General features: G+C 44.3%; 1 protein-coding gene across 1 annotated transcript in view; it reads left to right on the forward strand.

The window, feature by feature from the left end:
* The window catches only part of skia (SKI proto-oncogene a), a 68606-nt gene continuing 45956 nt past the window's right edge, over positions 1–22650 (forward strand). Inside the window, exon 1 of the mRNA XM_086024476.1 lies at positions 1–1344. Coding sequence (XP_085880602.1) covers positions 436–1344 — 909 coding nt within the window. The 5' untranslated portion in view covers positions 1–435. The remainder of the gene's footprint in view (positions 1345–22650) is intronic.

A 22650-nucleotide genomic window follows, 5' to 3' on the forward strand; every position in this document is an offset into this window, starting at 1 on the left:
TCCATACAGTCACAGTGAACTGCGGGGGCCGACGGAGCGGTCCTCGAGAGCGGAAAGAGCCGCTAAAGTAGGATTTGAATCCAACTAATATCGACTTTCGACAACTGCTTAGATTTGTTTTCACCATCTATTCTTCCGAATTGGACGCGGGGAACTTTTTGTGGGGTCTTTGTGGAGTTTGGAAAGCCAGCCCCCCTTCTATCCGACATGGACAGTCCGAGAGCCGCTTCGGGGAGCTACTGACCGGCGTTCATTCACTCGTCACGGGAATACCCACGGGGACTTTTTTTCCCTCATTAAATGTTTGATGAAGTGCTTCAAAGTTTTGGCCAATTCTCGGACGCGGTGGATTTATTCGTTTCAGGCGCGACAAGACGCTCGTGGTCCCGAGTCGAAGACAAGAGGGGTGTTCGCTGGTAAAGTTGCGGGGAAAACATGGAGACTGTAAGTCGGCAGAGCTTCCAGCCTCATCCGGGACTGCAACAAACTCTCAAGCAGTTTCACCTCAGCTCTATGAGCTCTCTAGGGGGGCCGGCCGCCTTCTCTGCCCGCTGGCAACATGAGCTTCTCTTCAAGAAGGACGGGAAGGAGCCCGAGCCGGTCCTGCAGCATCTGCCGCCACCAGTGATGCCCGGGCCGCTCTTCATCCCGTCGGACCGCTCCACGGAGAGGTGCGAGACAGTCCTGGAGGGCGAGACCATCTCGTGCTTCGTGGTCGGAGGGGAGAAGCGGCTGTGTCTCCCCCAGATCCTCAACACGGTGCTGAGGGACTTCAGCCTGCAGCAGATCAACTCGGTGTGCGACGAGCTGCACATCTACTGCTCCCGGTGCACCGCCGACCAGCTGGAGATCCTCAAAGTCATGGGGATCCTGCCCTTCTCGGCGCCCTCCTGCGGCCTCATCACCAAGACGGACGCCGAGCGGCTGTGCAACGCGCTCATCTACGGGGGCGCTTATCCTCCTCGCTGCAAGAAGGAGGCGGGCAGCGGAGGAGCGCTGGAGCTGGAGCTCACCGAGAGGTGCTTCAAAATCTACCACGAGTGCTTCGGCAAGTGCAAGGGCTTGTTCGTTCCCGAGTTGTACACCAGCCCCAACGCAGCGTGCATCCAGTGCATGGACTGCAGACTCATGTACCCCACGCACAAGTTCGTGGTGCACAGCCACAAGGCGCAGGAGAACAGGACTTGCCACTGGGGCTTCGACTCGGCCAACTGGAGGGCCTACGTCCTCCTGGGCCAGGATTACACGGGCAAGGAGGAGAAGAGCCGCCTGGAGCAGCTCCTGGACGAAATCAAGGAGAAGTTTGATTTCGCCAACAAGTACAAGAGGAAAGCATCGTCCAGGGTGAGTTGGCGCGACTCTTTATGTGTCATTCACAAGCAGCTGTGATCTGTTTTGACAAGGTGTCTGCGCACGTTTAATTGCACTTAATGGAGCTCAAGCTGTATTTCATCGAGGGAGTGGCACAGCGGACGATGTTTTAAAAGCCTCTTAAATTTTGCAGCGAGTTGCATAGTCGTCCACATCAATGTGTATTTTAACGACAATGATATAGAAAATGTTCCCAAGAACATTACTCTCAGGACAAATGGATAGTTAACGCTTACTAATGCATTAGTCAGAAGTTGTGTGTGTGCGTGTGTGTGTGTATTTTAATGAGTGTTTGGTCATCATTGGCATGTTATTAGTAATTATGCCCTATATACAATGATGACACTAAAACACCTCTGGTGGCAATAAAGTCATTCTTTGCAGTGGAAACACCGCTCAGGCGTAGTTTTATTGGGCCTTACTGTAAATACAATCCCATTTACCAACAAATGCCTCACGAGGACTGTGTAAACAATATCTATTTGAGGTGAAATGAAAGAAACCACCCTTGATGAAATGACATCAAATTACATCAAACTTCAGTTTACATATCCGATGGTAGCTTTGTTTTGTAGAGTTTCTGTGTGTGCGTGTGTGGCGCTAGGCGGCAGTTGTTATGACTCTTAATAGCAGAATCAGCCACTGCACCTGTGTTGTATTTCATGTATAAAATGTTTGTGACAACACATTTTCTCTTCTTCCCTATGTATAGTTGAAATATTTGCTTTTGTATCTTTCTTTACCGTTCTCCTAAGACACTACCAACTCGTAAGGTAGTGTTGACGAGAAATGTCAAGTATGAGCAAATTGACAGACATGTAAATGTGCAAATGCATAATAATGAGACAACTGATGTGCCGGTAGGAGTTTGCAGGGAGGAAAAAGAGAGAACTTTGTGCGGGAGATTGATAAAAGAATCCCACCCTCACCCCACCCCGAGGAAAAAAAGACTAGTGATGCCATTTGCATGAACTGTTACACATGAATGGGGTTGATGAAGCAGGGTTTAGAAGTATTGTGGTGGAAACATAATATGATCCCAACAAAGAGGAGCATTCAGCAAACATCGGGGCCCACCCCTCCCCCAAATATCCACCTACCCCAGGCCAGAAACCCACCTCTGACACACACACGCACACACACACACACACACACACGGGTCCTCCCCCTCTCTTACCTACTTTTTACTCCAGTCCGATTGCCACCAGAGTGGACTCATGGGGCAAAACACTTGGTTTGATCAGCTCTAGAAAGCAAAGTGCTTGGAAGCATCTCATCTCTTGTCCCGCACAGAGGATTCTCTCAGAGGAACCTGCCAAAGAAAGAGAAATCCGAGAGACCCTTGATGTCCCGGAGAGTGCCAAAGTCCTGCCATGCATGGTGAATACCCACTCTTGGCACACACGTTTATTCAAGCTAGAGTGGGCACACCTCAAGGACCCCACTTTCTAGGGCCTCTTCTACTTTTATAGAAGAGACCGCAGGGCACTCAAGTGTTATGCCAAAGGCTCATTTGCTTTTTAATCTGACTCCTTTATCCCCCCCCCCCCCCCCCCCCCAAGCACCCTGTTTCAAGAAACGCTAATGAGGGAATACATGCTGGGTAGGAGTTGAGGAAAATTGCTAAACTTACGGCAACAGAGCTCCCCTTTGTCAGCACATTTAAGCAAAGACGAGGCACTTTGAAAATGTTCTTGGAGCAGGCGAGCGAAAAGTGCCAGACTATGCCGCCTTATGCCTTTTTAGCTCCCAAGAAACACTGTCATCTGTGTGCTGTCAGCAGCGGAACTGTACAGCCTCTGTGAATATTAATGAGTCTGTTACAGCAGTGTTAGCAGAAGTCTCGAATGCAGACAGACACAGGAAATGATATTGCCACATTCCTCCCTTGCAGACACTCCTCTAAGAGCTTCCTTCCGAGACGCGCGCATGCAGAAGTCTGGGCATAAGAAAATATGACTCTGGTGGCATGTCTTTACTCTCTGAAAGTTGTGTTTGAAGATAACAGCTGCAGAGGCAATCGCAAACATCAGAGCTAATGAAAATGAAACAAGTGAAGTCGGTGCTTGACTAGATTTCTCTCTGCTTTCTTGCTGGTTCACATGTGGGAAACAACTGTCTGTCCACTTTTAATATTTATATTTATTCATTTATTAACTAAATATTATTATCTAATATGTTGCTAACATTATAGTATTTATTGAAATGCCAATGGTCGACCATGGTTTGAATCCTGGTTTGGGATTTTTCTGAGCGGATTTTTCCCGCCAGGTTTCCTCGACTTCGGATCTGGTCCTTGTAGAACGTATAGTAGCTATGGTGTAGGTTAGTCGTTCACAATTGTGGTAAGAATCAGCCAAAACCAGATCAGGCTTGTGTTTCCACAGTGGGATGTGTGGGCGTTATAGCACTAGCTTCATAAGCTACATAAATAGTGTGACATTGTGCCATTAAAGCAAGTGGAGTGTATTTAACCTGACATAATTGCAATGCAATAAGTGGACAGCTTCCGTAAACCCCTTCTGTGCTAAGTTACAGTATTTATTTGATTACACATGGACAGCGGTGTGTCAACCTCCACCACCCACAAGCGTTACATGTAGACCAGAAAGGGGGACTGAAAAGTGGGATGGCCTGAGCTGGATATTTTGGGACCGTTTACAGTACAAATGGAATAAAATGCATATCGTAACTAAGACGAAACTGCAGCTTGTTGGAAATGAAGCTTTAGAGTGCAGGTACTTCAATAAACATGAAAATAGGGACAGTTGGCTAAGTGGATGCACGTTGTACCTTCCAAAATGGTTTGTGACATGTTTTATATCCATCAATGTTTCTTTGGACACAAACGAAATGAAATGTCTCGGACTACCATTTGAATTCTGATTGAATGGTGGCAGACAGGCAGCCATAACTAGGCGACATCTCACATCGCCCACTCGATAAAAGTGTCTTTGGAAAACAAATTTGAATACGCTTGTTTGATTATATGCATACATGCCACATCCATCGACAACCGTGGCTGGGCTTTGAAAAAGAACATACAACAACCGACTGCGTTGGAAGAACGGGAACAACAGCGTGGAGGCCATTTCCTTGTGTTTTGCCCCCATGTTGGTTTGCTTGGACCTTAATTTAGTGTAACATTTGTGCTTTCTGGAATTGTAGCGACATGAACAAAAATGATGAATTACACACAGTTCTTAATTTGGTTTTAAATGATGTATCCAGGCACATATATAGTCATATTTATCTGATATCCTCTATGTTGGTCTCGTATAGACGACCCACTGCCAAGGCTCTCAAAATTGTTTATTGCTCGTATGGATATTTGGCCTGTATCTAAAGGGGCTGCTTGTTTCAGGGGCGAGGTGGGGCAATGGTGCTGTTGAGGGCTCAGAGGAAGTGAACTCCCAGAGGGGATAGCAGTCCATGTCCTATTTCATATGCAAGGCACAGTGTTGGCTAAGCCTGCTGACAGCCAGCCATGTCCACACAGTGGACAGGACAACAGCTGGTGGCTGTGCATTTCAATGGCTGCAGAGGGAATATTTCCATGCTCTTTTTGCCGCACATCAGCAAATGTGACAGTTGCAAACGTCTGCTGCAAATGCCGAATTAGCGGGTGTGTGCATTTGATGCCTTATTTTCTTTTCCTTCATTTATCTTTCCGGGGGGAAATAGTCACGTTTGAATGTTTTCCCTATATGCGTTGATACGGAGGAAGCCACTAATTCAATTAGCTCTCAGAAATGAGTTGCATGCTTGACAAGGCTGTCAGTCTGTGCTTGTAATGGAGGACTGTCAGTCCACACTGTTCGCGGAACAAAAATAAATGCTACGTTGAAATTCAAATGTATTCATGTCAAACACGGTTGAAGACTCAATCACTTCTCAAGCTCAATTTCAATGGAGTGACAACAACTGGGAAAATCCTCTGCCACGGTCGTCCATTGGTTGGTCTGCTCTGAAAAAAAGTACGGTTAGAAAATAACGTCAGTCGAATTATACATTGAAGGGACCGTTTTCCGCAATCGCAATCTTTACTAAAATCGAGAACACATTTTCAATTACCGGGTTATAATAATTAAAACAAAGCCAGTATCAACAATGGTGCTCAATTAGAGGTTTAATATAGGTCCCCACACATTCCTTCATTCATTTACACACATGTGGCTGCATTTTTCTATAAGCACATTCATTATTCCCTTACAGACACTCAACCACAAAAGCTATGCAATTGTGTAAATAGCTCCTGGCTTCCATTTCGCATTTCTTATACAAGTACAGTAATGCAGAACTTTGCTCATAGAAAAACTCTATGAATATAAAACAATCTTTTTTTGAACATTGCAATTCTTTGCTCCATGTCTTTTGGCTAAGAGCTGTTCATTTCAATGCTTCTTTACTACGTGTGAATGAACAAAAGTGCCTGAGTTTCATCAAACACAATAGATTCAATATTAAAAGTGATTATTGTGACGGCGCGTTTGAGTGCTTTTTTTCCTTTCTTTTTTTTTTTTTTAATTACTAGTTTCAACAAGTGCAATGGCAAATACCACAGATAAAATTCCTGTAGCAGAAATTGAGCTAGGTAGTCCATATTGCAGTAAAAAAAAATCTGTGTAAATCCACCACCAAATCATTTAAAAAGCTTTTTAAAGTGCTAACAAAGAAAAATGGCGCAATGCTAGATTATTATTATTATTTTTTAAATAGTGACATTGCCCAATAACTGTTTAACATGGGCTCCTGCCGAATTGTCAAATCGCTGGACAGGTTTTATTTTTTCAACAGAAAGGTGCAGTCCTGCATGTAAGCAACAGCTTTCTCAAAATGAATCTTTGTCAAATAGGACTGCTTAGTAAACAAAGAGTGCTATGCTATGCATGTCAGACTAATGCTACTTTGTAATTAAATGCTACGGAATATCATCACGTGTGAGGCACATCTTTGTTTAATCCCCCATTCTAGACTGCTGGCTTCTCCATCCGACAACAGTACTCTTGTAAAACACACACTACATTTGAAGTGTATTTTGAAAAGAGCCCAAGCAGGCTGTACGTCTACAACAGGCTAGTTTTAGTCCATATTCGGACCAGTTTCCTACAAACACGACGCACACTGGGGATAGCAGGCTACCCCGTCCCTATTTGGCCATCTACTTAAACAACATGGAAGATAAATCGCTTCCCATAAAGTAATGCATGAAGGCAGTGCTATAGGCAACCATGCATACGAGTTGTCTTGGAATGTGCTGCACGCAAAGCTCGGAACACATGCGTTTCAGGAGCAAAGAGCATGCAGAGAAATAAAGTATTTCCTCCCACTAGGTGAAATCCCTGTCAGAATATTCATAGCCCTCTGCTAACAAGCACATTCAGCTCACAGCGTCTATTCTTAAATCTTCGAAGGACCTTAAGCATGTCTCATCGGGATTATTGCAAAAGCAGCACGGAAGGAAGAACTCGGTGACCTCCTCCAGGTGTTGCGTGAAAAAGAAGCTCTCGTTCAGTCGGATGGGGCAATTTGATGACTGGACTGTCTGTTGGCTTGTGAACAACACTGTCAATTTTTTGCGAGCATTCAATATTGATGGTAGGTTACCGTAGGCGTCGAGGTCCAGCTTGTTTATTTAATGAGTTGCTCTTTGAAATATTCATCGACACACATGGCGCATAAGGCAGGCTATAGCGACAACTACTCTACGCAACATGTCGTTCTCTTCAACTATTCAACACGGTAAAGCAAGTTCTACCATGAATTGTGGACAATGTCCGAACATATTTTATGGAAATCATACCGGACGAAGATTACTGACGATAAGACACGATTAAACAATTATGAATGATGAATGGACGAGATAATATAATGCTTGTCAATTCAAGGGCATAAACATACATCAAGTTCACAACAAATGGATGACAAAATGAGTTCCGGCTGATATTAGGGCAAATCAAGTTGATGTTAGCTTTAGTTTTATTAAAAAAAAAAAAAAAAACAGTTAAAGGGAAGTCAACCCAAACATTTTTTCAAGAATATGTTCTATGCAAGCCCATTAGTCGAAACAAAGTATTCTGCTAAATATTGCGTTTGTGCAATAAGAGTTAATCCACCCCTTTTTAGCGATCTCGGGGGATGCAGGGGGGCAATCTGGCATTTCTGTCGACTGAAAATGACATCACAACTACCCAGGGCTCAGGTAACGACCAATCACGGCTCAGCTTTAGAAAACAGGCGAGCTGTGTTGGTCGTTACCTGAGCCCTGGGTAGTTGTGATGTCATTTTCAGTTGACAGAATGTCCCCCCCCCCCAGATGGCTAAAAAGGGGTGGATTTTTCTGCTCCACTCATATTGCACAAGCGCAATATTAATCAGAATGTTTTCACTAGTGGGCCTGCTGGGAACATATTCTTGAAAAAAATAAGTTTGGGTTGATTTCCCCTTTAAGTCCAATATATAGATAATACATTCTAATTAATGTGGACTATAATTGACTATAACTCAGACATGACGTTACCTTCTAGAGGTATTTTATTTGGTTGAGACAAGGGAAGGCGTTTGGCTGAGCAGAACATACCCAGCAATAACATACTCAACAAACATGGCAGACAAGATGTGCCTTTATGAAAGCTATGTTTTGCCATCATTTCCAAGCCTTTACACCCAAAAAAAGGTCAATAACATACTGCCTGTTTCCAAGCAGACAGTGCCTTAACTCTTCAAAATCCTTCCAAATTCTTGTAGGAACACATTCTTTTGTGTTCCCGTGATGTGCTGAGACTGTAGCTGACGGCACTGTATTGATACTTGAAAGGCATCACATCAGATATGCTTAGTTTAGGCAAGTAACAATCATCCTATTGTCTCCTGCTCGGGTGGTTTCTGTGCGTCAGCAGTCGTAAGTCCCCAAAAAGCTACCACTTTGACAAGCACGATGCACATCATCTTCAAAATGAATTCCTTAAAGAGTTGCCAGGCTGTGGAAATAGTTTGCGATAGACATTATGAGATTAAATGGTGTGTGTGTGTGGCAGTGGGTACTTGATACTTTTTGCTGCATCAGCCTAAATGACAGTATTGCTGGACTCCCCCCCCCCCATGTTCCCCTGTGCACCCATATGTTTAGAAGAGCAGTCAGCAACACGCAACCTTTCCCTCCCCTAATAAAGAGGTGACCCGCTTCACCTTTTGCCTCTATTATGTGCCCAGCCCACCAATCGCGTGCTGCTGTGCAACTCCCACGAGGCAGATGGCTGTCTCAAACACACACACACACACACGCGCACACACACACATACACACATTCACGCACACACCACAAAAATGTATCCAACAAATTAACATTCACCGGCAGTGTGATGTAAAGGAATTAATGTTTGCATGGTGATGTTTCACTTTGATGTGTCAGATTAATATATATATATATATATATATATATATATATATATATATATATAATATTTATGCAACACTAGGGACCATCGAAATGTCTAAAGCATCCTGTGCTTCATTGGGTGCGTGATTGTGCATCAGTCTAGTCTTGTGTATTATTGGTGTGTGCGCGTGCGTGTGTGCGTGCGTATTTGCCGCCTGGATCAGCTGTAGGAGCTGTAGCAGGAGATTAGCATGAGCTCACTGCCTACTCATTTCCATCCCCATCTGCCTGTCTCCCACAGTCATACAGTCGTACCCCCCTGCTCCCAATGCTCCCAACCACACACACGCTCACTCGCAACACACACACACACACACACACTACTGTCAATGTGTAGCACAACATCCGCCTGGAACAATCCCCCATAGTGTCATGTCACAATCCAGTGGTCCATGCCAGACTGTTTGGACAACACTCGCACGGATGGGCAGTTTTTCTCTAAAGGGCACCTCTTCAATTGAGTCTAATTTTGGAAACGGCAGGTAGATACGAGCAGATTTTCAAGTTAATGCTAAGCTACGCTAATCTCATTTCTGTCTGAACTGACTTGATTCCTCAGAGGACAAAGCTGCCAAGTCAACCTTGCAGCTTTGCAAAATCCCCCAAGTCAAGTGGATGGGCTGTGTCTGGCAGACAGTCTCTTTAAATACTGTTCGTCGCTTATCCTTTATCACACAGTTTCATTTTGTGAACCCATGGTGGAAGAAATATTTAGGTCATGTGCAGTTGTGTGACAGAGATGGCATTGTTATCATTTTGAGGACTTTTCAAAGGAGCGTTTGGAAACCGTTGGAAAATGCTTGACGTGAAAAATCCTCTGTTGTGCATTAACATTAAAAGGATGAAAAAGTTAGTCGGGCTCACGCTGGCTTTGGTTCAGCCGTGTGGAGTGGGCAACTCCCATGAGCTCGGGGAGGTATTGTTTTGGGAGAGCTCGGTGGGGTTGGGGTTGTATCTGCACACTGACTGGTTATTCTCACCTCTTTTGTGTTCGGTATCAGCTGTGGGTCTATGATTGTTAGACAGATAGAGGTGATGACCCACCCCCTACCACTGGGCGATCAGGGCTCCCAAAGCGCCTGAATCGTGGCCGCCTGCCCATTGTTTGTCTCGCCCCTCCTCCATTCTCACTTGTGCCTATTTGCGTCTTTTCCTGGAAGCATCACGGTTTCCTGCATAGACAAACAAAGTCAAAAAGCTTCGTCTTGCTCAGCTTGTAAGAGCGACAGTCATCACCATTTCCAGGAAATGTATCAAGTGGAATCTGACAGGTAAAGTTTGCTCCAAAAGGACAGTCATTACTTTTTGAGAAGTTATACGCAGGCTGGACTTATAAGGTTGATTTCATTTTTTGTTAAACCTGATGGTGATTCCAACTTCAAAATGCGTGGACAAAGGATGTCTTTAAAAAGCTTTAGACGCCAAACTATTTCATACGATAAATGTTTTTTTTGATAGCATTTTCTAGTTGTACAGGTTTTAATTCAGTTGTGTTGTTGACACTACAGCTGGTCCTCTCCAACCCCCCAAGCTGGAGCATTTATTTCACACACCCATTGTTACTGTCAAGATGGTCTTAGTTACGATAAGGCCAAGCGGGTTAATCTTAAACAGGATTTATCAGGAGCTGCCTTAATGATCCATTAAAACATTGTCCCGGACACTGACAAAGCCTTCATATCCTTTCTTTGTCATAAATGCAGTCATAAAAACTGTGATTCATTGCTACTTTCCGGAGATCTTCAGTAAAGTTTCGATGACATTGAAAGTTGTAGGTGGTGAGATCACAGTCTTTGGGTGATAACGATACACCTTTCATTGAGCCTTCCTGGACGGAAAAAGTCACACTTCTTGTTAAAAAGTTAAATAAAATATCCCAAATTCTGCATTTTTGGGGCTTCTTGTTGGTGCAATGATAGGATTTCTCAATTTACTCCTCCTCAGTAATGGAGTGTTGGAAACAACGGTTTGTAAGGGGGTACCACCTTTCCTTCATCCTGTCTGGGAATTTCTCCTTTCAAAGTCACCAATCTTCTGAATGAATACCCCCCCCAGCCACGCTTTGAACAATGAGCATCTATGCTAATGTTAAATAAAACAACACTGTGAAAGGGGATCCCTCCTTTTAGCATCTACATCTTGCCTTCTTGGGTTCCCGAATCCTCCACCCGGTGCAGCTTTTTTCATCATTTTTGTTCAATCCTCTCCTGCCCTTCCCCATCAGTCACATTTCTTGTTTTAAAGCTTACACAAGTATGCTGGCACCCAACTCTCTACTGTATATACACAGGCGTACTTCTCAGGTGGATTCTATCCCTAAAATACATGCACTTACAGCACTCATTCTTCTCAGTAGGCTCGTTCTCTACAGAACCGACAATAGACTTCTTCACGGCCGTGCCGTGTAATCATTGTAATTGTAGATGTCTAAGACAAGGTAATGTGCAGACTGCGTAACCACTAACTGTCTTCAACCCTCCGTGAGCACAAAGAAGTTATTCTCAGCATCTTCCTTCAAAGAAACTCTGCCAAGGCCATCTTGAGCAGTCGGACATCTGTTTGTATAAAGCTGACTGCCATTTATATACGTCTGCTGTCAGAGTGCGTGCGCGCGCGTGTGTGTGTGTACGTGCGAGGGGGGAAGGTTGGACAAGCTGACTTATCCCATGTGACCTCTATAGTCTTCTCAAAAGGCTCATCTGTCTGCCCTGTTTAATTATCTTCCAACACACACACGCACATGCACACAGACACACGCGTGCGCACGCACGCAAAGGTCAGTGCTGCAGCTGAACCTTGCCACACCATTGCTACACCCCTCCCACTACTTCCAACCCCCCTCCCTTCCTCATTCCCCCATCCCCCAATTCCGTCGCTCCAGTCATGGCAGGCTGCTGCTGGTTGTCTGCATGTCTCTGCAGTGGATTAAGCCAATTTGACGTGCGCTTGTGCGGCTGCACACAAGTTAGCATTTACCACTAGTGTTTAAACATGTTTTTTTTTTTTTCGATAAAGTTAGGGAACTGTATTCCCATAAAAGAACTCGCATACCAAACGGCTGAAGGGAAGTGATTGTATCATACAATTATTGAAATATGAATGTCCTTCGACTGGATGTCCTAACTAAGCGTGTAAAGACAGGTAATAGCACACCCATCAGTGAAATGAACATGTTAACAAAATGGTCCTATCATAATCAAGTATATCAAGCATTACTTAAAGTGGAAATCAACCCAAACATATTTTTTCAAGAATATGTTTCCAGCAGGCCCACTAGTTGAAACACAGCATTCTGATAAATATTGCGTTTGTGGAACAAGAGTTGGGCGGCACAGTGGTCTACTGGTTAGCACATCCGCCTCGCAGTTCAGAGGTCGTGGGTTCGATCCCGGCTGTGTGGTGTTTGCATGTTCTCCCCGTGCCTCCGGTTTCCTCCCACATTCCAAAAACATGCATGGTAAGTTGATTGGACACTCTTAACATTGCCCCTAGGTGTGATTGTGAGTGTGGATGTTTGTTTGTCTCTGTGTGCCCTGCGATTGGCTGGCAACCAATTCGGGGTGTCCCCCGCCTACTGCCCGAAGACAGCTGGGATAGGCTCCAGCACACCTGCGACCCTTGTGAGGATAAGCGGTATCGGTAATGGATGGATGGATGGAATAAGAGTTAATCCACCCATTTTTAGCCATCTCTGGGGGCGGCCATTTTGTCAGTACTTGTCGACTGAAAATGACATCACAACTGCTCAGGGCTCAGGTAACGACCAATCACAGCTCAGCTTCAGAAAACAGGTCAGCCGTGATTGGTCGTTAACTCTTATTCCACAAACGCAATATTTATCAGAATGCCTTGTTTCAACTAGTGGGTTTGCATAGAACATATTCTTGAAAAAAATCTGTTTGGCTTGACTTCTCTTTAACTCTGACATAACAACACACAGCTGAGATGGACAATTCTACAAATTGGGGGTGGTTGTTTCCCTACCCAGAGGTTGTGGGTTGAATCCCTGGCTGTTGCGACCATGTCGAAGTGTCTTTGAGCAAGATACTGAACCCCCAATTGCTCCTGATGCTGCGCCATCAGTTGGTATATATGATGTCAGTGTGAAGCGCTTTGAGTGCCTTACTAGGTGGCAAAGCGCTATATAAGTGAAAGACCATTTTGACCATTTACCATTATGTTCAGCAGTGGCTACATTTACAGGTGACACAATCTCATGTCAGCAAACATTCATTCACATCTGGCCGGCCCAGATGCACTTTAAACAGAGTTAAGACCACATCAAGGTCCGAGATAGAGAGCAGCGAGTTAGCTTCATTTTCCTGGAAGGGAGGTTGGTGTTGTGGGAGGAAAGTGAGCTGGGAGGTGGTGTTTAGTCTTGGCCCAAGGACAAATCTTGAGGTGTTATGTCTCGCTGTCTCCTTGTCTCTCAGCCTTTCATGTTTTCATGAATCAGTTACTTCCCCTGTGTCGCACCGCCTCCCCAACCTTGCCACAACGTCACATCTCACTGCTCTCACTGTCGGTGGCAAAGCCATCCACTCAGGAAGCACCGTGAAACATCAGATTCAACTTCCTGCAGCGATCAATACGATCCCCAGCAGACGCGCACTCACAACTGCACGCACACATTGCAGTCGCTCTAATAGTACTTCTACTCACACTTCATGGACACATCGCTTTTAGAAACACTTGAAAACAACAGCTGGATCAGACTCTTTCAATAGAGATGTTCCAATGATGTGTTGTCCGCTCTCAGGGTCCGAATCAATCAACTGAATGAGAATGTGTCAGTCAGCCAGCATCTTGAAGCGCTTAGTGTGGAAGCATCACAGTTGCTAATGGAGCACAAAGTCATCTCGATATCCAGTCAACAGATTTTATGAGGTGAGCAGAAGATTTCGGATGGCCCCCTTGGATAATGCTAAAACACAGATTGGGGCACTCAATTCACGGACAGAATTGTTGCTCAAAAACCCCCCAAAACAACAACAATTTTTTTTTTTTTTTTTCACCATAGTTCATTGCAAGTACAATGATCAAATAACACAACTAATATAATGTAAAAGAGTATGTTCAAATGCAAATCTCACTGTCTTTCTCCACCATTAATTATCATTCCACATAAGTCCGAGCATTTGTTGTGGATAAATGGATGACTTTATAGGTCAACTGGTGATTCTGCCGTTGCTCCTTCCCTCTTTCCTCCGCATGGCAGTAATGAAATGATAGATCTTTGATGTTGATGGAGGCAGAAGTGAAGGGATGACCTCACAGCCACCTAATCACCGCAGAGGGACAAGCCGGCGGCTAATGTGTCCATTAGCCTTGCCTCCGACGGAGGAGAAACCAGGCTAGCTGTGAGAAAAACAGCCAGTAGGAGAAAGATAGAAGGCAGGACAAGAAACTTTACAGCATCAATTTGGTCCCTTGACGGACTGAGGCTTTAACTCAACTCAATTTGATCCACGTACTGTTTATTCTGACACTTTTGAGGCATGCTACCTTTACTTATTGGCCTGTATTTTGCATTTAAGTTGGAACTCCGTACCAACCCTATGAATATACTCATTCATCCAGGTCGTTTTAATCTCAGGGCATTGAATCGATCACAAAGGGATTTTTGTAGCTGTCAAAGAATCTCCAAACAGAGTAGGTGGTTTACGACATCACCTATCCCCCATAAGGCCTAGATAGACCAAAAAGACGCTGGCCAACAGTGACAGACGCTTAGCCGCTGTGGCGTCCGGCCGGCTGTCGGCACATAACGCTGGAGGAATACACCGCAACGACAGACAGCGACGCTGACCATTAAAGTACCTTCTGTGCATTCATAAGATGTAATACGCTTCCATACCATCGGCGGCGGTAGTCACCGTTTCTCATGGTTAGAAAAATCCAACCGGAAAGCTGTTGGCCGGGGGCGGATTATAACAACGTAAACAATGCATTCAGCTATATTCTTCGCTCACGATGAACTCCCACGCGAAGTAAACCGTCACGTTCTTGACACGGTATTGTGAAATACTTACATTGTCAACCCTCGCTCTTGTACTTGTAAGAATATTAAGGCAGCGGAGGCGGGCTCACTGTTTTCCCGCATTTGTCACTTCCCGTTGGTGCGCCGAGCGCTGATTTGCTAGCTAACAGCCAATCAGAGTGACCAAATGTCACGACTGGCGACGCCGATTCAACATACGTAAACGCCCTCAAGACGGGTTACGACACTACGACGGTGGCCGCTACACCAAACAGACGGCGCATTCAGACGCCACGACGCTTCACGACCTCCGACATCGGTTTGGTCTAGCAGGGCCTAAAGACAATGCCATCCTTTCATCCATCCCAAACACTCAATGCTTTTGCCTCCAACAAAAAAAAAAAATTGTCTCTTTTGACTTCAGAGCAGTACAATTGCAATCTATTCAATGCCATGGGAAAGTCATTGTTAAAGAGGAAGTCAACCCAAACATATTTTTTTCAAGAATATGTTCTATGCAAGCCCACTAGTTGCATTCTGACGAATATTGCGTTTGTGGAATATGAGTTAATCCACTCGTTTTTAGCCATCTCTGGGGGCGGCCATTTTGTCACTTCTGTGGACTGAAAATGACATCAAAACTGCTGACCAATCACGGCTGACCTGTTTTCTGAAGCTGAGCTGTGATTGGTCGTTCCCTGAGCCCTGAGCAGTTGTGATGTCATTTTCAGTCGACATAAATGGCAGAACGGCCTTGAGATGTCTAGAGAGGGATGCTTTTGCTGCTTATCTCATATTCCACAAACGCAATCAGAATCAGAATGCCGTTTTTCAACTAGTGGGCCTGCTGGGAACATATTCTTGAAAAAAATATGTTTGGGTTGATTTCCCGTTAAAGGACACGTTTGAGGATATGTATTTGTTAATTAAAAATCAAATTGAAAATGAAAGCAACACATTTCTTTCACACCTGAATGATTTGTGTTCTGCTGCCCATCAGCCCCCCTTCTGGTTGTGTAAATACTCTCTGCAGTGCTCATCGCTCGGGTCACTGAGGTTGTCTGCACTCGGAGTTTGCGTCCATAGAACCCCCTCCCCCGTTTTGATGACTGTCAGTGATCACATTTTTTTTTTTTTTCAATGAAAACAACAAACCCACAGACCTCTGAATTAAAACGTTGCCCCTGTTATATAGAACTGAAGCCAGCCCAAAGAAATAAGTAAAAGCAAGTTCGAAAATGACGTAGATGCCGAAGTGAACAGTGTAAAATGCTTGCTAAATCCCCCAAACTTGGACAAACAAAAAGACCATGCTCTGGGTTCAAGGCCCTCTCTCTTGCCTTCGGAAACCATGTGGTTTGACTACTGAGTTAAAGCTCTCCCTCCTTCTCTACATGTCTCTTTCGCACTTGCTCGGCTCCCAGAGTTCAACAGTGGAACAAAATGTCCGGCTTCGGAGTGGAAAGTGCCAGTGCGTGCTGGCCAGCCAATTTGATGCTGAGGCTTCCCAGCAACCTGCATTGAACCAATGGGCCTCTTTGTGCTCTGCCTTCACAAAGATATACACCGCACTGAAAAACAACAAAACAAACAACAAACACTTCTAAAAATGCAGGTGGGGACCGCCTGAATCCATCCAAGGTCCAATGAGGGGACCTGTCAGGATAGGAGGTTACAAATAAAAGCCAATGAATGAAGCCAAGAAAAACAGGAAGCAAGTTTTCAGTCTGAACTGAAAAGGCCCCACGTGGTTGACTTCCCTCATTCCTCTTCTTAATCTACCAGACCAGGGTGGCTGGGCAAGTCCTTGTGTACATGCATTCCACCATGGCCAAAATACACACTCGCGCTTACCATTTAGATGATAAACAGTATCACGACAGTTGCATGACAACCTCTAATCAAAGTTCACTTAGCAAACCGAAACATTCTAACATGTTTTCCAAAAAAACATTTTTATTCTAACATGTTTTATTTGAATTCTTCATGGTGGGAAAAAAACTCTCAAATGATTCATCATAGTATGATATTTTGATATTTTCAACATAGCTGTGTAGACTTTACATACGGTATGTGGTAGCCACGGTCGCTGGTATTGGAAGCGCTTTGTTAGTGTTCTCAATACATGAGAAAATCAGAGGCAAAATTAGATTTTGGAAACATGTTTGCAATTTGTTGAGTATTGACTGGTTTGTGCAACGACCTCTGATTGGAGGTTCACAGATTAATTGTTCAATTCTTCAATTGCGCAAACGAGGTTAAAACTGCTGACCGCAACAGTGTTTTTAGTCAAAATAACAAAATCCCATGTCGACAAGCGCCTCTGACAGTCGTAAAGAGATAGCCAGACACAATCTATCACGTTACGACAGCTCTGACTGGGCTTGATTGACTCAGAATATGTTTGTGTGTCTTCATACAGTTGCGCTAATGAACTTTGAGCCTCATTAGGAGGCCTCAGCGGCCGTCTGTGATAGTGGAAACGTAGCCGGCTGCTGCATTGATGTTGTTTTCTGCCCTTGACCGAACAACTCGAGTATTCCGCCCTGAACCCGTGGCTTTACAGCCTCACACACGCATTGCATGGGCCACCTCATTGTTGACTGCCGGCTGTGCGCGGGGTGTGTTGAACAAAGTCCCATTCAGGCTCCTTACCTGACGCTCAGGACTTCCTGATAGAAATAGTACCGAAGTCTTTCGGAGACGGCCTTCAAATATTTTTGTGGCGTTTGTGCTACAGAGAGCAGCCAACAGCAACAAGCACTGACATTTCTATTTCGGTCTGATTAGGTTGATTGGGGACTGTGGGGGGTGGTGGGGGTGGTGGTGATGCTGCAGACAGTCAGACACCACCGTGGCATAGAGAGAGGCAGGGAAAAAGCGATAATGGATTGACTTTAGAGTGTGTTACAAGGTGCCAGACAGTCTCCCTCCCTCAAAGTGGGCTAACCCGAGCATTAAGGCAAGGCTGTCTTCCTTTCATGCTCGGAGAGAGCTGAAGCATTAAGCGAGGGAGACCGGTGGCTAGTGTGAGTGTGTTTATGCTTGTGAGCCTAATGCACCGCCTCCACGCAGCACACAGCTCCCCGGCCCTGCATTATCCCAAATGCTGCTGCTGTGATTGGAGCGCTAATGTGGTTGCTAAGCAAATGCAGTCATCCTGGACTAAATCAGAATGGGAAAGACTGCTTCCTGGCCGGCTGGCTGGTGGGCTGGGCCTCTGCTAACATGACTCACTCACTCACACATAACACGCACATGCACAGCAACAGATGAAGTTTGAACCTCAGAAATAAGCTACGTTAGTAAGTTTGCTCTACAAAGTAAAAGCTGTCTCATAAAATAGAAACCAGCGCAGGCCAATGAAAAAGTGAACAAGCACTTTTTGTGACATGTCTTATTAGATTGCAGAAAATACTAAATACAAGGTTTTTTTTTACTTACTTACTTACTTTTTACTTACTCTAACACAGGGGCGTCGAACTCCGTCCGAACTTCGAGGGCCGCTATCCTGCCTCTTTTCCATCTCTCCCTGCTGCAACACACCTGTTTCAAACGATCAGCTCATCAGCAAGTTCTGCAGGAGCCTGATCCTGATCCCGATCGTTTGAATCAGGTGTGTTGGACGAGTAAACCTCTAAGACGTGCAGGAGGGCGGCCCCCGAGGACTGGAGTTTGACACCCCTGCTAACAAGTAAACACACTTTGATTGCTCAAAAAAAAAGCACAAATGCGAAGCTAAAACTAGCGGATTAAAGGGAGAAATCAACCCAAACATATATTTTTCAAGGATATGTTCCCAGCAGGCCCACTAGTTGAAACACGGCATTCTGATTAATATTTCATTTGTGGAATGAGTTAAGCAGCAAAATCCAGCCCTTTTATGCCATCTCAGCCATTCTCAGGTAACGACCGATCGCGTCTCAGCTTCAGAAAACAGATTGTTCATTACCTGAGCCCTGAGCAGTTGTGTTGTCATTTTCAATTGACAGAAGTGACAAAATGGCCGCCCCCCCCAGAGATGGCTGAAAAGGGGTGGATTTTGCTGCGTTTGTGGAATAAGAGTTAATCCACCTCTTATTCCACAAACGCAAAATTAATCAGAATGGCGTGTTTCAACTAGTGGGCCTGCTGGGAACATATTCTTGAAAAAAATGTGTTTGGGTTGACTTCCTCTTCAAGTGCATGAGCCAACTGTAATATAATACATTAACTGCAGTAGAGTGATTGTTTTTGAGAAATACGAGCATATTGAAATGTGAAAACAGTCTGGTGACAGCGAGCCGAGCAGCTGGAAACAAATTCTCCAAACTTGAGTTATGCAGCAGCTTTTTGAACCTCACTTCAGAATTTTCATTCACAGTATGTGAATACACTGAGCATGTGAATTATTTCTCACAATAATTAGGAAACATAAATATCAATATGCAACATTACTTCTGTAAATACCTGCCACTGTTTACATTTTCAAATAATCACTTCTACAACATTCCTGGATAATCACAATGTCCCATCACTGGTGAGCAACTTTAGGAACAGGCCCATTGGCTACTCACCTGGTCCTTTGGGTAGGTATTGTTTACTAGGGAATTGGTCATTTCTAATTGCGCCCTCGTATGGTTGCTGCCAAATAAAATCCATAGTGCATGTGCCTATACTTTGAGAAGTACCGACTCCACAACATCCTTGGTATGAAGCGCCAGCTCCGTTTGCATTTGTACAAATAGTTAAACTGTCTCCAGTGTGCTGTATCTATATGGTATATTTACAGTTCAGGAAAGAAACATGTTTGTAATCAATCAATAGAAGATAGTGACATGTTGATTAGTCTAGCCAAAGCCACTGCCTGCACTCTGGTTACCCATCGGCGCGCCAGCTGCCAGATCTTGTTTCCGGTAAAGTGAGATGGCAGCTCGCGCTCAACTGTCTATCCGAGTAGGAGATAGCGGTATAAGATGGGGGATGGGGTTGGGGTTAGGGGTTGGATTCTGAACGTGGTTTTAATTAGAGCAGCAACCGCTAAGGTTACCAGTCAGCACCACACATTCTTGTTAGAAGACCTGAGAGGTCTTGGGCCAGCAATTAGCCTGTGTTGAAGTCAAAAGGTTGTGATGAGTAGGGCCAGGAGGTACCAACATGGATCCACTTTCAACATATTTGCAGGAGCACGGGCTTGTGCCTAAGAGCAAAGTGTCATCTACTTTTAGCTTCACACTTTAAGTGTCAAATTTCCCCACCTTGTGCCCAGACTACTGGCTCGGTTTAACACTTGAGTGAAGATTTTGCAAACATTGTAATTAAAAAAAGAGTTTCAGCAGTTCTACCGTTACTGTTATGGCCGAGGTCATAAGATACGTGTTTGGTGGCTACTTGAGACTTGAGGGAAGTGGGGACCTTGTTTCAGGTTATGTCCTGAACACCACTGGACGAGGCATAACAGTAGTTTACGTTTCATTTGTTCACCCAATTTAATGAATACATTCCAAGGCAGGATCTTTGCTGAGAGGTATGGCTAAACCTGGCTAGCTAACACTTGCTCACTCAGTCAGGTTAGCTTTTAATAAGAATGCACAAGCTCTGGTGAGCGTTGTCGAATAGGAAAATTGTGTGTATCATGAATACAAATATTCAAACTAACGAGCAGTCTTCCAAAAGAACAACCAGAAATATTGACATTTTATCCATTCGCATTAAGAGACCGGTTGAATTGGGACATTTTCAACTAAACAAAAGAAACCTTAAATCAATTGTCCTTTTGACAGTTCACTTACATGAGAACAGCAATTTACTTGCATTACTCAAAATCAAACCTACGGTAAGTCCATTATTAAAAATTAGCTTTGGGATAATATCAAAGAGTGTGTCTTTGGTTTGAAGCATTCAGCATACCAAGAGATGGTGGACAATTCCATGCTCCCAACTTTGTGGGAACAGTTTGGAGCTGGCCCCTTCCTTCTTCCAACTTGACTATACACCAGTGCACAAAGCAAGACATGGATGACACAGTCTGGTGTGGATGAACTTGACTTGTCTCCACAGAGTCCTGACCTCAACCCGTTAGTACGTCTTTGGGATGAATTAGAGCTGAGACTGAGTGCCAGACCTTCTCGTCCAACATCAATGTGTGACCGCACAAATGCGTTTCTGGAAGAATTGTCAACATTTCCCATAAATACACTCTTAAACCTTGTGGACAGCCTTCCCAGAAGAGTTGAAGCTGTTATAGCCGTGGTGGACCAACATCATATTGAACCCTCGGATTAGGAATGGGATGTCACTTCAATTTATATGTGGGCCAATGCAGGTGAGCCAATACTTTTGGCCATATAGTGTTACGTATGGTACTCGATTGGCTATTGAAAACTTCAAAATTGCATTTGTCCAAACTGAAACCGAGTATGTCTTTTCTATATTGTTCAACTACAATATTTTACAATTGGTACACTGATTAAGAAAAGCATTAGCATCTCAGATTGTAGAAATACTCTGGCTAGGTTCACACCGCGACCATGATCAGTTTTTTTTGCCCATATGCGGTCTGTATCATAATGCGACCTGTATCAGATTTTTTTATGACAATGGCTAATTTCCTATTTTATCAAATCCGACCTGGGTCGCTTTCATATGTGGTCCTAAATCTGATACGTATCCGATTTTTTTCAATGCGACCGCGGTCTGAACGGCCAGATCGTATATATCCGACTTTGACGTCATCCGGAGCCATACTTCTGTATACAGCACGTCATGAGTGACGTCATCTCTTCTTCTGCGCATGTGGGTCACTTTGGCAACGCATGTATACATACAGCAGACATGACCGAGGTCGCATTCATAATGTAATATGGACGCTTACACAAAAAAAATCTGATTTTTAAAAAAAAAATCCGAATTGAGCTTAAAGACCTGCAGTGTGAACCTAGCCCATATGTAGCGCCATTAACTCATTCACTGCCAGACATTTTCTGTCCCTCTTTTACCCTAAGGTTTGAAAAAAATTAGAAAAAAATATAAATAGGTTCCTGGGATTTAATGGCTGGACTGTGAAGAGACAAGTAAATTTGTCAATGAGTTGATACACATGATGGCTGTTTTGCCGGAAACAATGAAGAAAAATGAAAATGATTAGTCACCAATGATATTAACACTTGTGAATTAATTGTGAAAACGGTTAGTATCAACACAAGGCTTGAAATGTTCCTTTAGCTGGCACCACGTGATACAGCATAACCCTGAAGAAGTGTGTTCTGCTGTATGAGCTGTGACGAAGGCCTCGTGTGGGCCTGACCTGATTCCAGCAGAGCATCGCGTGCCTGACCAGAGCGTCTCTCTGTTCTTGTCCTCTCTTTCTCTTTCGCATCCACCCATCCAACCCACTCTCACTTGCCCACTTTCCCCCTCTCTCGTCCATTCTTCTGTCGCTCTCTTTTCCCTCTCTCTTTCTCCCCACATTACAGTGTGACTCACCACCCATGCTGCTCAATTCACTTGAACACACTCTCTTTTGCACACACACGTGTGCTCCCACACACGCCCCCCCCCCCCCCCCCACACACACGCACGCACGCACGCGTACACACACGCAGGCTCTCCGGGCTTGCTGTGCGCTTACCTCTGTAGAAACTAATTGAACAATTTCACAGGAGCAGTACAACAGACAAAAAGAAGGGTCACTGTGTTTTAGTGCTCAAGAAGCGCGGAATATATGTATCTTGAGAATTTTACAATATAATACCAAATGCTTGAAAAATGCTTGTAATCTCATCTTTATAGAGCTATAATAATAGATAGATAATTCATATGTTTTTTTAGGTAATTGTAATGTAGGTCATAAAGCGCTGCATAATATTGGAAAAATATGCGA

This window comes from Filicampus tigris, chromosome 1, assembly GCF_054856515.1.
Source record: "Filicampus tigris isolate MCC_2025a chromosome 1, RoL_Ftig_1.0, whole genome shotgun sequence".
NCBI classification, from domain to species: domain Eukaryota; kingdom Metazoa; phylum Chordata; class Actinopteri; order Syngnathiformes; family Syngnathidae; genus Filicampus; species Filicampus tigris.